Below are 12,512 nucleotides of genomic sequence, written 5' to 3'. Positions count from 1 at the left end.
TCAGCTTGATTAGGGGTGGGGCCAAGGTACCTGGTCAGAGGGGACGAGCAGGGACCGGAGGCCCCACGTGGAACTGTCTGTACATTGGTCCCCTTTGAATGTACAGAGGGTTTTGGCTCTAGTTGACACTGGTGCCAACTGCAGTCTCGTTTATGGGAACCCAGAACTATTCCCTGGACCAGCAATCTGCATTGATGGCTACGGGGGGAAAAACTGTGACTGTAAAAGTTGTTTCCTTACCACTGGGTATAGGAAGGCTTCCTCCTCGTACCTACAAGGTTTATGTCTCCCCCGTTCCGGAGTATATTCTAGGGGTGGACGTGCTACATGGCCTCAGCTTACAGATGTCGGTAGGAGAGTTCCGTCTCCGGATCCGGGTGGTGAAAGCGGTGACACGCGGGCATGCTCACCACCCTCCTCAAGTGTTGCCACAGCCCTGGCGCGTGGTTACAGTGCGACAGTACCGCCTGCCAGGAGGGCAGGAGGAGATTGGTCGTACAATATTGGAATTGGAGAAGGCACATATTGTGAGGCCAACGCACAGTCCCTTTAACTCCCCAGTATGGCCTGTCAAGAAGCCAGATGGGATCTGGTGAATGACTGTGGACTACAGGGAGTTAAATAAGGTGACGCCACCCTTGCACGCTGCAGTGCCTTCAATTCATGATTTAATGGATCGTCTGACTGTCTGCCTGGGGACATATCACTATGTAGGGGGCTTGGCCAATGCTTTTTTCTCCATTGACATTGCACCCGAGTGTCAAGAGCAGTTTGCTTTTACTTGGGATGGGCGGCAGTGGACTTTTCAAGTCCTGCAAGGATACTTACACAGCCCCACTATCTGCCACGGGCTCGTGGCCCAGGATTTGGCACAGTGGGATGGCCCATCCTCTGTGGCCTTGTTTCATTATGTTGATGACATTCTGTTAACCTCAGATTCTCTTTCTGATTTAGAGCAAGCAGCTCCCTCTCTTCTCTGCCACCTGAAGTCACGCGGCTGGGCGGTGAATGAGGAAAAGGTCCAAGGCCCTGGCTTGTCCGTCAAGTTTTTGGGTGTTATGTGGTCGGGTAAGACAAAGGTTATACCTGAGGCAGTCATTGATAAGATACAAGCCTTTCCCCGGCCGACCAAGGTCTCCCAACTGCAGACGTATTTGGGTCTGCTAGGATATTGGCGGGCGTTTGTACCCCATTTAGCACAAATGGCAAGGCCCTTGTATAACATGATAAAAAAGGGGGCCTCATGGGATTGGACAGAGGCTATAGAGCAAGCCTTCGTTGCCATGAAATGGGCAGTGCAGCAGGCACAGGCTCTGCAAGTAGTGAACCCCGGCCGCCCATTTGAACTTGATGTTCACGTAACCCAAGAGGGGTACGGATGGGGCCTCTGGCAACGGCAGGAGCGTCTCCGGTTGCCAGTGGGATTTTGGTCCCAATTATGGAAAGGAGCGGAGGTCCGCTACTCTCTAATAGAGAAACAGCTGGCTGCTGTGTATGCAGCCCTAGTGGCCACAGAAGCCATCACAGGAACGGCACGCGTATTGGTTCGAACAACCTATCCTGTCCAGGGGTGGGTCTGTACATGGACCCAGGGACCCAAAACGGGGGTGGCACAGACCACCGCCCTCGCCAAGTGGGGTGCCTACTTGGAGCAACGTAGCACCCTTAGTTCAAGCCCTTTGAGCACAGAGCTACAACAGGTCCTGGGGCCTGTGGAGCTTGTAGCCCAGGCTGAGCCAAGTGCTCTGCCTAGAGGGGAGGACTTGGAGCCCTCGCCCTACAAAGAAGGACAGTCCCCCAGTACCTGAGGATGCCTGGTTTACCGATGGTTCTAGCCGAGGGGCTGCAGCCGTTTGGATGGCTATTGGTGTGCAGCCCAAAACAGATACCATTTGGTTTGATACTGGGACGGGCCAGAGTAGCCAGTGGGCTGAATTACGGGCTGTGTGGATGGTAATCAGCCACGAGCCTGGGCCCCTAGTTATTTGCACTGACAGCTGGGCGGTGTTCCGGGGCCTAACGTTGTGGCTCCCTACATGGAAACACCAAAACTGATTGGTGGGACACCGTCCACTGTGGGGTCAAGCCATGTGGCAGGACCTCTGGGACCTAGGGCAGAGAAAGGAGGTGACCTTAATGCATGTCACAGGTCACTTCCCCTTAGTGTCCCCAGGTAATGATGAAGCAGATGCCCTAGCAGGGGTCTGATGGTTAGAACGGGCTCCTGCCACTGATGTGGCCCACTGGCTGCATAGGAAATTGCAGCACGCTGGAAGCCGAACCATGTGGCAGGTGAGTAGACGCTGGGGCCTGCCTTTGAAATGGCAGGAGATAGCAGATGCCTGCTATGACTGTGCTGTCTGTACCCAGGACAGCCCCCAAAGGCGGAGGCTCCTCTGGGAGACACAGCAGATTATGCAAGGGAGGGTGCCCCTCACTCGCTGGCAAGTGGATTACATTGGACCCCTGCCTAAGGCCTGCAATGCGATATATGCATTTACAGCAGTGGACACTGCTACGGGGTTGATGTTTGCTTGGCCCTGTCCGGCTGCGGATCAGCGGCATACAGTGGTCACCCTTACACGGCTGTGTGCCCTCTATGGGCGCCCCCAAGTCATTGAAAGTGACAGGGGTACCCATTTTACGGGGCAAGAAGTGCAGCGCTGGGCTGCCAGGATGGACGTGCAATGGTTGTTTCACACCCCGTACAATCCACAAGCAGCTGGCATGATTGAACGCTACAATGGCCTTTTGAAGCAAGGTCTCCAGGTGTCAAAACACCCTCCCACGATGCATGACTGGGCCTCACGTCTATGGGACGTCCTGAGAGTCCTGAATGAGAGACCACGGAAGGGAGGGCCCGCGCCAGTAGAAGCTCTGCTACATCGAACGGCCGCTCCCATTCAATTACAAGTTACCACCAGGGAGACTCTGTTAAAGCCAGACTACGGCAGAAATGAGAACATTTTGCTGCCAGCACCCACATGCTTGAAAGCAGGGGAACAGCAGCAATGGACTTGGCCCTGGCAGGTCAAAAGCCCCCACTGTCGGTGGTTGGGCCTGATAGCCCCATGGGGGGCCGGTTTGACTCATGATTTGCAAGTGACGCCAGGGGTGGTGGCTGAGTGGCCATCACAAGTGACTGTAGTATACGGAGGTCCCGATACCGGGATGATTTTGCGAGGAAACTATGTGCTCTCACTATGGCCTATTACGGGGTCCCCTGTTCTGTTACATGTTGAAACTATGCAAGGGGCCCCAAGCACTGCCATAAAGGTCTGGTACCACAAACCGGGAAAGGTGCCATTGGCAGCGACCCTGCTTTCCCAGGACAAAAAGCTAGCATGTATCCTCCCAGGTGGAAGGGATTTGCCATTGTTGGTTCCTAAGACTGTTGTTTCTTTTCATCCGTAGGTGTCAGTAGGCTAATATGGCACAGGGACTCTCGCGGAAGACGCTTGTTGCGTAGATTGTGAGCCAAGACCCTGTAGGGGTGGAGTGTGGGGACAGAGCCCCAGAAAGGAGTTTACAGGCTCTCGGCCTCACGTGGAAAGGTGCTGGCTCGGGTAGTAGATGGCCGTCAGCTGTGGCTGATTGGCCGTCAGCTGTGGCCAGTTAGCCAATTGGCCGCTAATATAACTGCTGCGGCAACGGAGGAGAGCCAAGAAGAGTAGAGGAGCAGAGTCGAGGGGAGTGGAGGAGAGTCATCGGTCGGTCGGTTGGCGGAAAGGCGGACGGCAGGTCACACGTCTGGTGAACCCAGCCTCCAGTGAGACCATAGTGGTATGACTCCCCTACCTATGGCTCCGTGGGTGTTCCTTTCTGGCCTCACCATATCCTACGTTCTTATGTGGGGAGTGGGACCAGAGAACCCGCAGGCTGCCCCGCACGACATCCGGGCCTCCAGGTTTAGGCTGAGGCTGCAGAATGGTTTTAGGGCCTCCCTATCCCCCCTGAGCTGGGCCTGGGAAGGGGTATCTGGGATTGTTACCAAGGCCTCACTTGGGCTCTTGCCCACTCAGTCAGTCTGCACACACAATCTTCACGGAGTCTGCACTATCCAGCTGCTCCCTCCCTGCCAAGCTCTGATTCCCCTGCCGGGATGCTGGCTTCATCTCTCTCTCCCATTGTTGCTCACGCTGCATTGGGCAGTGCCTATAGGCAACCTTCCTGCTATTAACCGATTCACTTCTGCAGATTTAAAGCACTGTTGTCTGAAAGTACATTCCCCCTAGTCTGGCTGTTAGAGACAGATTGGAGCCAGGCTGCCTGAATTTGAATTCTGATTCTTGCCATTTACTAGCTGTGTGACCTCCAGTAAGATTATTGACATCTCTGGGCCTCAGTTTCCTCATCTGTAAAAAGAATAACAGTACCTATACCTCATGGGATTATTTTGAGAATTTAGAGCATTAATACATTTTAAAAATTCAGAATAGTGCCTGGCACTTGCACCATACAGGTTCAGGCACCAGAGGCAATGGTTATTTCCAGACAGACAGACACACACACACATACTCCCCTGCCACTGCTGGCCCTGAATGCTGTTTAAGTATGTGAGGGAGGGGGAAAAGACTTCAGTATAATCACCATCACACACACACTGACACCTTCACATAACACGTCAAGGTTAAGATGGTTCTGTACCCAAGAGCAGCCTCCAGAGCCCCAAACAGAATAGTAACCAAGACCAGGGTGAGCCGCAGTAATGACACTAATAAGATGTGAAAGAACCAACTGGATTCCTTCAAGTGCCCCAACCCATCAAGTGCATCTATCTGTCACTGAACAGACTATGTGAGAAATTTCTAGTCCTATCATACCAGCTTTTGGGATGGAATACCTCCTGCTGCCCCAGAACACCCATAGTGGCAGTGGGAGCCAACCAAATCTCAGAAGGACCGTGTTGTGGTGGAAGGTGCAGTTTGAAAGGCTTTTAGTTATGTTTTTTACTTTCCAGCTTTGATCCAGACCTCACCTGAAAAACTAAAACCTTACCTGCAAGGAGCTCAAGGCTGCTGTTCTCATGTGCATCCTCTGTGCTCTCTGCATCATTTTTCTCTGGGAGCAGCTGTTTAAAAAATTGTAAGTTCTGTTAGTTTTGAGTGAGCCCCAATGTGATATGAGGTCTGACAATTAAGTTCATGAACTTGTTGCAACGATGTTGCTCACCTTTTTTGTACCAACTGGACAAACAGTTAACCAAGTTTACTATTTGCAAGTGCTGAAAAGGCTGCGTGAAAAAGTTAGACAATCTGAACTTTGCACCAACAATTCATGGCTCTTGCATCACGACAATGCACCAGCTCACATGGCACTGTCTGTGAGGGAGTTTTTAGCCAGTAAATAGATACGGTATTGGAACACCCTCCCTACTCACCTGATCTGGCCCCCAGTGACTTCTTTCTTTACCTGAAGATAAAGCAGATACTGAAAGGAAGATATTTTGATGACATTCAAGACATCAAGTGTAACGTGACAACAGCTCTGATGGCCATTCCAGACAAAGTTCCAAAATTGCTTTGAAGGGTGGACTAGGCGCTGGCGTCGGTGCATAGCTTCCCAAGGAGAGTCCTTCGAAGGTGACTGTAGTGATATTCAGCAATGAGGTATGGAGCACTTTTTCTAGGATGGGTTCGCAAACTTAATTGTCACACCTCCGTAAGTGCTTGGTGGCTTTGTGTACCTCACAGGGCTGTCTACTCTCACAGGCAACTCCCCTTTACTTCCTGGCGCCTATGACTCCCCCTACCTAGTCCCCAACCTTCAAGGCTTCCTTCTGCTGGGGCCTTTGCAGCTCACTCCAGCATTTCCTTCCTCCTCTGAACTCCAGTCTCTCACCTACAGTCTGCCCCATTCCGCAGGCTCTGAAGTACCCACTGCACACCCCTGTTCGTTTGTATGTGTGGATGTCCATTTTCTGTGTCTTAAATTCCTTGAAAGGTAAGGGTCATATGCTTACATCTCTTTACAGCTAGCATAGTACCCTGCACAGGGTAAATGCTCAACAAATGACTGGGTCAAACCTAGGAAACCACAGGGCACCATTTGTAGTCTTGGTAGCCTTTCAAAGCTCTGCCACACTCAGTTCAATTTAGACAGAGAAACAAAGGTCCTTACTAAGATCAGAACCCAATCCTGCTAGCTCCTTGTTTTTTGCACAGTACAAGTGTACAAAAATAGACACCTTCTTCATCAAAATTCAATTTTTTTGTGCTTCAGTGGACACTATAAAGTGCAAAGTCAACACACAAGACTGGGAAAAATATTTGCAAATCATATCTGATAAAGGACTTGTATCCAGAATAAAGAACTCGTAATTCAACAATAAAAAAATAACCCAATTAAAAATTGGTTTGACAAAGGATTTGAATAGACATTTCTCCAAAGAAGAGATACAAATGGGCCAATGTGCACATGAAAAGATGCTCAATATCACTAATCATTAGGGAAATGCAAATCGAAACCATTATTACACCCACTATGATGGTAATAATAACAATAATATAATAATAATAGAGAATAACTGTGGGTGAAGATAGGGAAAAATTGAAACCTTTATACAGTACTGGTGGGAAAGTAAAATGGTACAGCCAATTTGGAAAACAGTTGGGAAGTTCCTCAAAAAGTTAAACACAGTATCCTATCACCCAGCAATTCTACTCCTAGATATATACCCAAGAGAATGACAAACTCGTCCACACAAAAATGTTCATAGTAGCATTATTCATAATAGCCAAAAAGGCGAAATAACACAAATGTCCACCGCCTGATGGAGAAGACAAATGTGGGACAGTACTTCCCCCCTTGATCCAGGGTTTCGCTTTCCTTGGTTTCAGTTACCTGAGGTCAACTGCGGTCCAAAAAATTAAATGGAAAATTCCAGAAATAAGCAATTCATAATTTTTAAATTGTGCACCATTCTGAGTGGCGTGATGAAATCTCACACCGTCCTGCTCCATCCCACCCGGGAAGTGATTCCTCCCTTTGTCCAGTGTGTCCATTCCCATTAGTCACGTAGTAGCCATCTCAGTTACCAGGTTGACTGTCGTGGTATCACAGTGCTGGTGTCCAAGTAATCCTTATTTTACTTAATAAATTAAGTGAAAAAGTGTGCATGTATAAGGAAAAACAGTATGTACAGGGTTTGGTACTGTGTTTCCCCAAAAATAAGCCTAGTTAAGATCGTCAGCCAGATGGATGCAATTAGTACGTTAAGACGATGTTCCAGAAGAAGACATGACTGTATTTGAATAAATGTACATTGTTGTACGTGAAAAAATAAGACATCCTCTGAAAATACACCCTAATGCGTCTTTTGGAGCAAAGATTAATGTAAGACCCGGTCTTATTTTGGGGGAAATATAGTACTATCTATGGTTTCAGGATCCACTGGGGGCCTTGGAATCTATGTCTGTGGATAAGGGAGGACTTCTGTATATCCATATAATGGAATATTATAATGGAATATAACTATAATGGAATATTATCCAACTATAAAAAGGAATTACATGTTACAACATGGATGAACCTTGAAAACATTATGCTACGTGAAAGAAGCCAGACACAAAAGGCCACTTACTGTATGATTCCATTCATATAAAATACTCGGTATAGGCAAATCCAGAGAGATGGAAAGTAGATTAGTGGTTGCCAGGGGATGGAAGGAGGGGGCACTGTGGCTGTAAATCAGGTACAGGTTTTCTTTTTGGCATAATGGAGATATTCTGGAATTTACTAGTGATGGTTGCACAACATAGTAAATATACTAAGACCACTGAATTGTACAATTTAAAGTGGTAAAATTTGTGGTACAATAACTCAATAAAAAAGTAGATGTTCTAAGGGGCGGCCGGATGGCTCAGTTGGTTAGAGCGCGAGCTCTGAGCAAGGGGGTTGCCGGTTCAATTCCGACATAGGCCAGTGAGCGGCGCCCTCCGCAACTAGACTGAAGGACAACGACTTGGAGCTGATGGGCCCTGGAGAAACACTGTTCCCCAATATTCCCCAGTTTAAAAAAAAAATCCGTAGCCTTTTTGAAAAATAGATATCCTATCATATATTGTTTACTAAAGTAAGTTTCAATTTCTAAGTAATTACATTCCAAGGAGCACAGACAGGGTAAAGATGTCCCTAAAGGTGTAAAAAAAGAAACAGTACTAGAAAAATTTCCAAACATATTTTTCTTCTTTGAGAGAAGGCTCAGTCTTTACTTCATTCTAGCCTGGAAAATCTCATATAACAGACAAACTTTTCTCCTGTCTTACAATTGGTCTCACCAAGGAAATACCCACATTCAGATATAAAGCTCTGAGCCCTCGGGAGCCCTGCACATCCCTCATCATCAGGTCCCCCGGATGAGACAGCCAGACATTTAATTCTGGTCTTCACCCTAGCCCCCCGGGAAACAATACTTGTCTCCTTAGAAAGCTGCCTCCCTGTTCCTGCTTATTCCAGGTTTAAGGTTTCAGTCCCTACACAGACTGTGACAGCTCTGGACTACTGTCTTGCTGACTGTGTCATGGCCCACTGTCCTCTGTTCCAACACCCAGGTTGAAAATCTCTACTCCTGGCATGAGTGGTCCCTGAATATATTCTACAAAACTCGGAAAACGTATTCTCTAATTTCTTCCATTCTCCATAAACTACATAATAGCCATAGGTGGTTTTATTCTACATAACTCAAGAGGTCAGCTATACTACTTTACCTGTTTAGAAATGGAAACTGAGGGACTGCTTGGTCCAGAAGTAAAAGAATTTGACCTATCATCATTGAGCTTGTAGTTTTTAGCTAAAGCCACTGGGTGCCACTCTTATGCCACAAACAAGTTATCAGTAAATGGCCATTATCAGAAGGAAACCACGGATATTGAGTGGCCTCGGATCACTCATCTTCCCTGGGCCTGTGATCCAGTCCTACACTGTAACAGTGCTCCAAGGCTAGGAGACCTCAGTACAAATCCTAGCCTTGCCATTTACTGACTTGTGATTCTGGGCAAATTAGAAAAGTTCTCTAACCAGTTTCTTCATCTATAAAATGGGAAAACTACAACTTACCTTGTGGGCTATTTGTAGAGATTAACGTGGAAATCTTGGCACAGATTAGGTATTCAATAACTGTTCCTTCTCAAACCTATGACTATGGCTAAGACCTTAGGTTCACTAGCCATCTACCAAGTTAATTGGGCCATGAATGGCCCCCAAGGCTATCAGTCATCACTATAGCAACAGAAGGGGCAAAAGAGTCAGATCATTTCCTTTTGAGAGCTCACTGGGGTATCAGGGAGGACTAAGAAAAAGAACTTCACAGGCTGAAACACTTCTGGATCCTGCCCATATATCCCAGGTCCTGTGATAATGGCACACGCCTTATCCTGAACCTATCTCTAGAAATTTGAAGATGTGGATGGCTGTCGTGAATTAGTGGACCCCGAAAGAGTCTAAACCCCCAGAACTTGTGAATGTGACTTTATTTGGAAAAGGGATCTTTGTGGATATAAATTAAGGGCCTTAAGAGAAGATCAGTGTGGATTTGGAGTGGACTCTAAATCTAATGACAGATGTCCTTATTTAAGAGAAAGGCAGAGGGAAATTTGAGAGACAGGAGAAGGCCATGTGAGGATGGGGACAGAGACTGGAGTGATGTAGCCACAAGCCAAGGAATATCCGGGGCCAGTAAGGGAGGATTCTCCCCTAGAGCCTTGGTAGGAAGCGTGGCCCTCCCAACACCTTGATTTTGGACTTCTGGACTCCAGAACTATGAGATGATAAATTTCTGTCGTTTTTAAGCCACAGAAATTTGTGGTAATTTGTTACAGCATCCATAGGAAACTGATACAATGTGCTCAAGTTGTGAGTGGCAGCTTTCCAAGTTGGAGGGAAACCAAAAGTATTTGTAGTGAACCAGGTGAAAGCAACAGCAGTTGCTTCAAAGGAAGGTGCTTCCTAGAAGGTACCTATGGCCATGGAAAAGCATTAACGGGTTTCACTGCTGTCCTTGGCCTTTCCAGCTACACAGCAGAGGAGGATGGGCAAATGGATGAGATGCTGTGATCCTTGGGTGCCTGGGCACCTACACTTCCCCACCCAATCAGGCAAACAGAAGTAAGAGAGAGAAGAGCAGAAGTGCTAAGGGCCCTGCTATTCTTTTAGAAACTGTGTCTATAATTTTTTATAGAAAGTTCGAGATATAACTTACATAGATACAAGAAACTGCACCTACATAAAATGCACAATGTGATAAGTTTTGACATATGTACATACTTGTGAAACTATCACCACAATGAAGATAATGAACGTATCTATTACCCTCAAAAGAATCCTCTGCCCAGAATAACTGCCCCTTCCAACTCCTGTCCCTTCCATCTCCAAGCAACCACTGATCTGCAACTATGGATCAGCTGGCATTTTATAGAATTTTACATACATGCAATCACAGCACGAACTCTGTTTTTACAGGTTTTTGTATTCAGCATGGCTATTTAGAGATTCATCCATACTACTGTGTGTATCAATAGTTCATTCCCTTTATTGCTGAATAGTATTCCCTTTCATGGAGATACCATAATTGTTTATCCATTTACCTATTGACACGGTTTTTCCAGTTTTTGGTTATTATAAATATGGCAGAGATGTCTTGAAATTAATGTATGAGTTTTTGTGTGGATATACGTTTTCATTTCTCTTAGGTAAATACCTAGGAGTAGAACAGCTGGGTCATATGATGAGTATGTATTTAATTTTTTAAGAAACTGCCAAACTGTTCTCCAAAGTGGTTGTGCCATTTTTCATGCCTACAAAGAGGGTATAAGAGTTCCAGTTCCTCTACATCTGTGCCAACATCTGGTATGGTCAGTCTTTTTATTCCAAGTAGATGTGAAGTAGTATTTTATTGTAGTTTTTATTTGCATTTCTGTAATGACTAATGATGTTGAAGATCTTTCTTATATGTTTATTTGCTGTTTGTGTCTCTTTTGTGAAATGTGTGTTCCAATCTTTTGTCCATTTAAAAAATGGGTTGTTTACTATTGACTTTTGAGAGTTTTTTAATATTTTGAATACTGTGGTAATGTTTTTAACTGAAATTCAAGTTCTTTAATAGACATAGAGGGGCCAACCTGGTGGCTCAGGTGGTTGGAGCTCTGTGCTCCTAATGCCGAAGGATGCCGGTTCGATTCCCACATGGGCCAGTGGGCTCTCAACCACAGGGTTGCCGGTTCTACTTCCACAAGGGATGGTGGGCTGTACCCCCTGCAGCTAGCAGCGGCAGCTGGACCTGGAGCTGAGCCGTGCCCTCCACAACTAGGATTGAGGGGACAACAACTTGACTTGGATGGAGCTGATGAGTCCTGGGAAAAACACACTATGGTTTCCCAATAAAGTCCTGTTCCCCTTCCCCAATAAAATCTTAAAATAAATAAACAAACAAACAAACAGTGTGATTCTTTGCTAAAAAAAAAAAAAAAATACACATAGAACTACCAGGTATACAGAGTAGTAGCAATACTCTTCTTGAGTGAACTTGGGAATTTATGTCTGTCAAATAATTTGTCCATTTAATCTAAGTTATCAAATTTACTGCAGTAAAGTTGTTCATAACATTTCCTGATAATACTTTTAATATCTGATGCCACCTCTCTGATTTCTGATCAGAGAGGCAGTTTGTATTTTCTTTTTATCTTGATTAGTCTGGCTAAATGTTTATCAATCTTCTCACCTTTACGTTTCATTGATTTTTCTCTATTGTTTTTCTGTTTTCTATTTTACTGACTTCCACTCAGATCTTTATTATTTCATTTCTTCTGTTTAACTTGTGTTTAATTTGCTCTTCTTGTTCTAGTTTAAATTGGAAGCTGAGGTCATTGATTTGAGTTTGTTTTTTGTTTTTTTTAACAAAGACATTTTCCCAAGTACATTAGCTACATCTCACAAATTTTGATAATTTGCATTTTATTTTAATTAAAATATTTTCTAATTTCCCTTTTGATTTTGTGTTTGACCCATAGATTATTTATAAGTGTGTCATTTATTAGGTTGGTGCAAAAGTAATTGCGGTTTAAAAGGTTAAAAACAATTGCAAAAATCGCAATTACTTTTGCACCAACCTAATAGTTTCCAAAAATTGGTATTTTCTAGGTATCTTTTGCTTAGTGATTTTATTTTAATTCTATTTTGATCAGAAAAGATATTCTGTATGACTCAGATCCTTTAAAATTTATTGAGATACAATTATTGTATATGGTCTATCTTGCTAAGTGTCCCTTGTGTACTTAAAAAAAGATATATATTCTGCTGCATTGGGCAGAGTGTTTTATAAGTATCAGGTCAAGTTAATTCATAGTGTTATTCAAGACTTCTATAGAATTACTGATTTTCTGTCTACTTGTTCTATCAATTATTCAGAGATGTATGTTGCAATCTCCAAATATGATTGTGGATTTGTTTATTTTTCCTTACAGTTCTATTAGTTTAGCTTCATGTATTTTAAAGCTCTAAAAAGTTTCGTAAATGTT

General features: G+C 45.0%; 1 protein-coding gene across 1 annotated transcript in view; it reads right to left on the bottom strand.

The window, feature by feature from the left end:
• The window catches only part of TOP6BL (TOP6B like initiator of meiotic double strand breaks), a 61,159-nt gene that overhangs the window by 2,577 nt on the left and 46,070 nt on the right, over window positions 1–12,512 (bottom strand). Inside the window, exon 13 of the mRNA XM_088789721.1 lies at window positions 4,999–5,071. Coding sequence (XP_088645847.1) covers window positions 4,999–5,071 — 73 coding nt within the window. The remainder of the gene's footprint in view (window positions 1–4,998; window positions 5,072–12,512) is intronic.

Source organism: Rhinolophus sinicus, chromosome 14, assembly GCF_057876585.1.
Source record: "Rhinolophus sinicus isolate RSI-liver-muscle chromosome 14, RSI-T2T, whole genome shotgun sequence".
NCBI classification, from domain to species: domain Eukaryota; kingdom Metazoa; phylum Chordata; class Mammalia; order Chiroptera; family Rhinolophidae; genus Rhinolophus; species Rhinolophus sinicus.
Note: the sequence above shows the minus strand (reverse complement) of the source record. Positions and strands in the feature narration are given on the sequence as shown.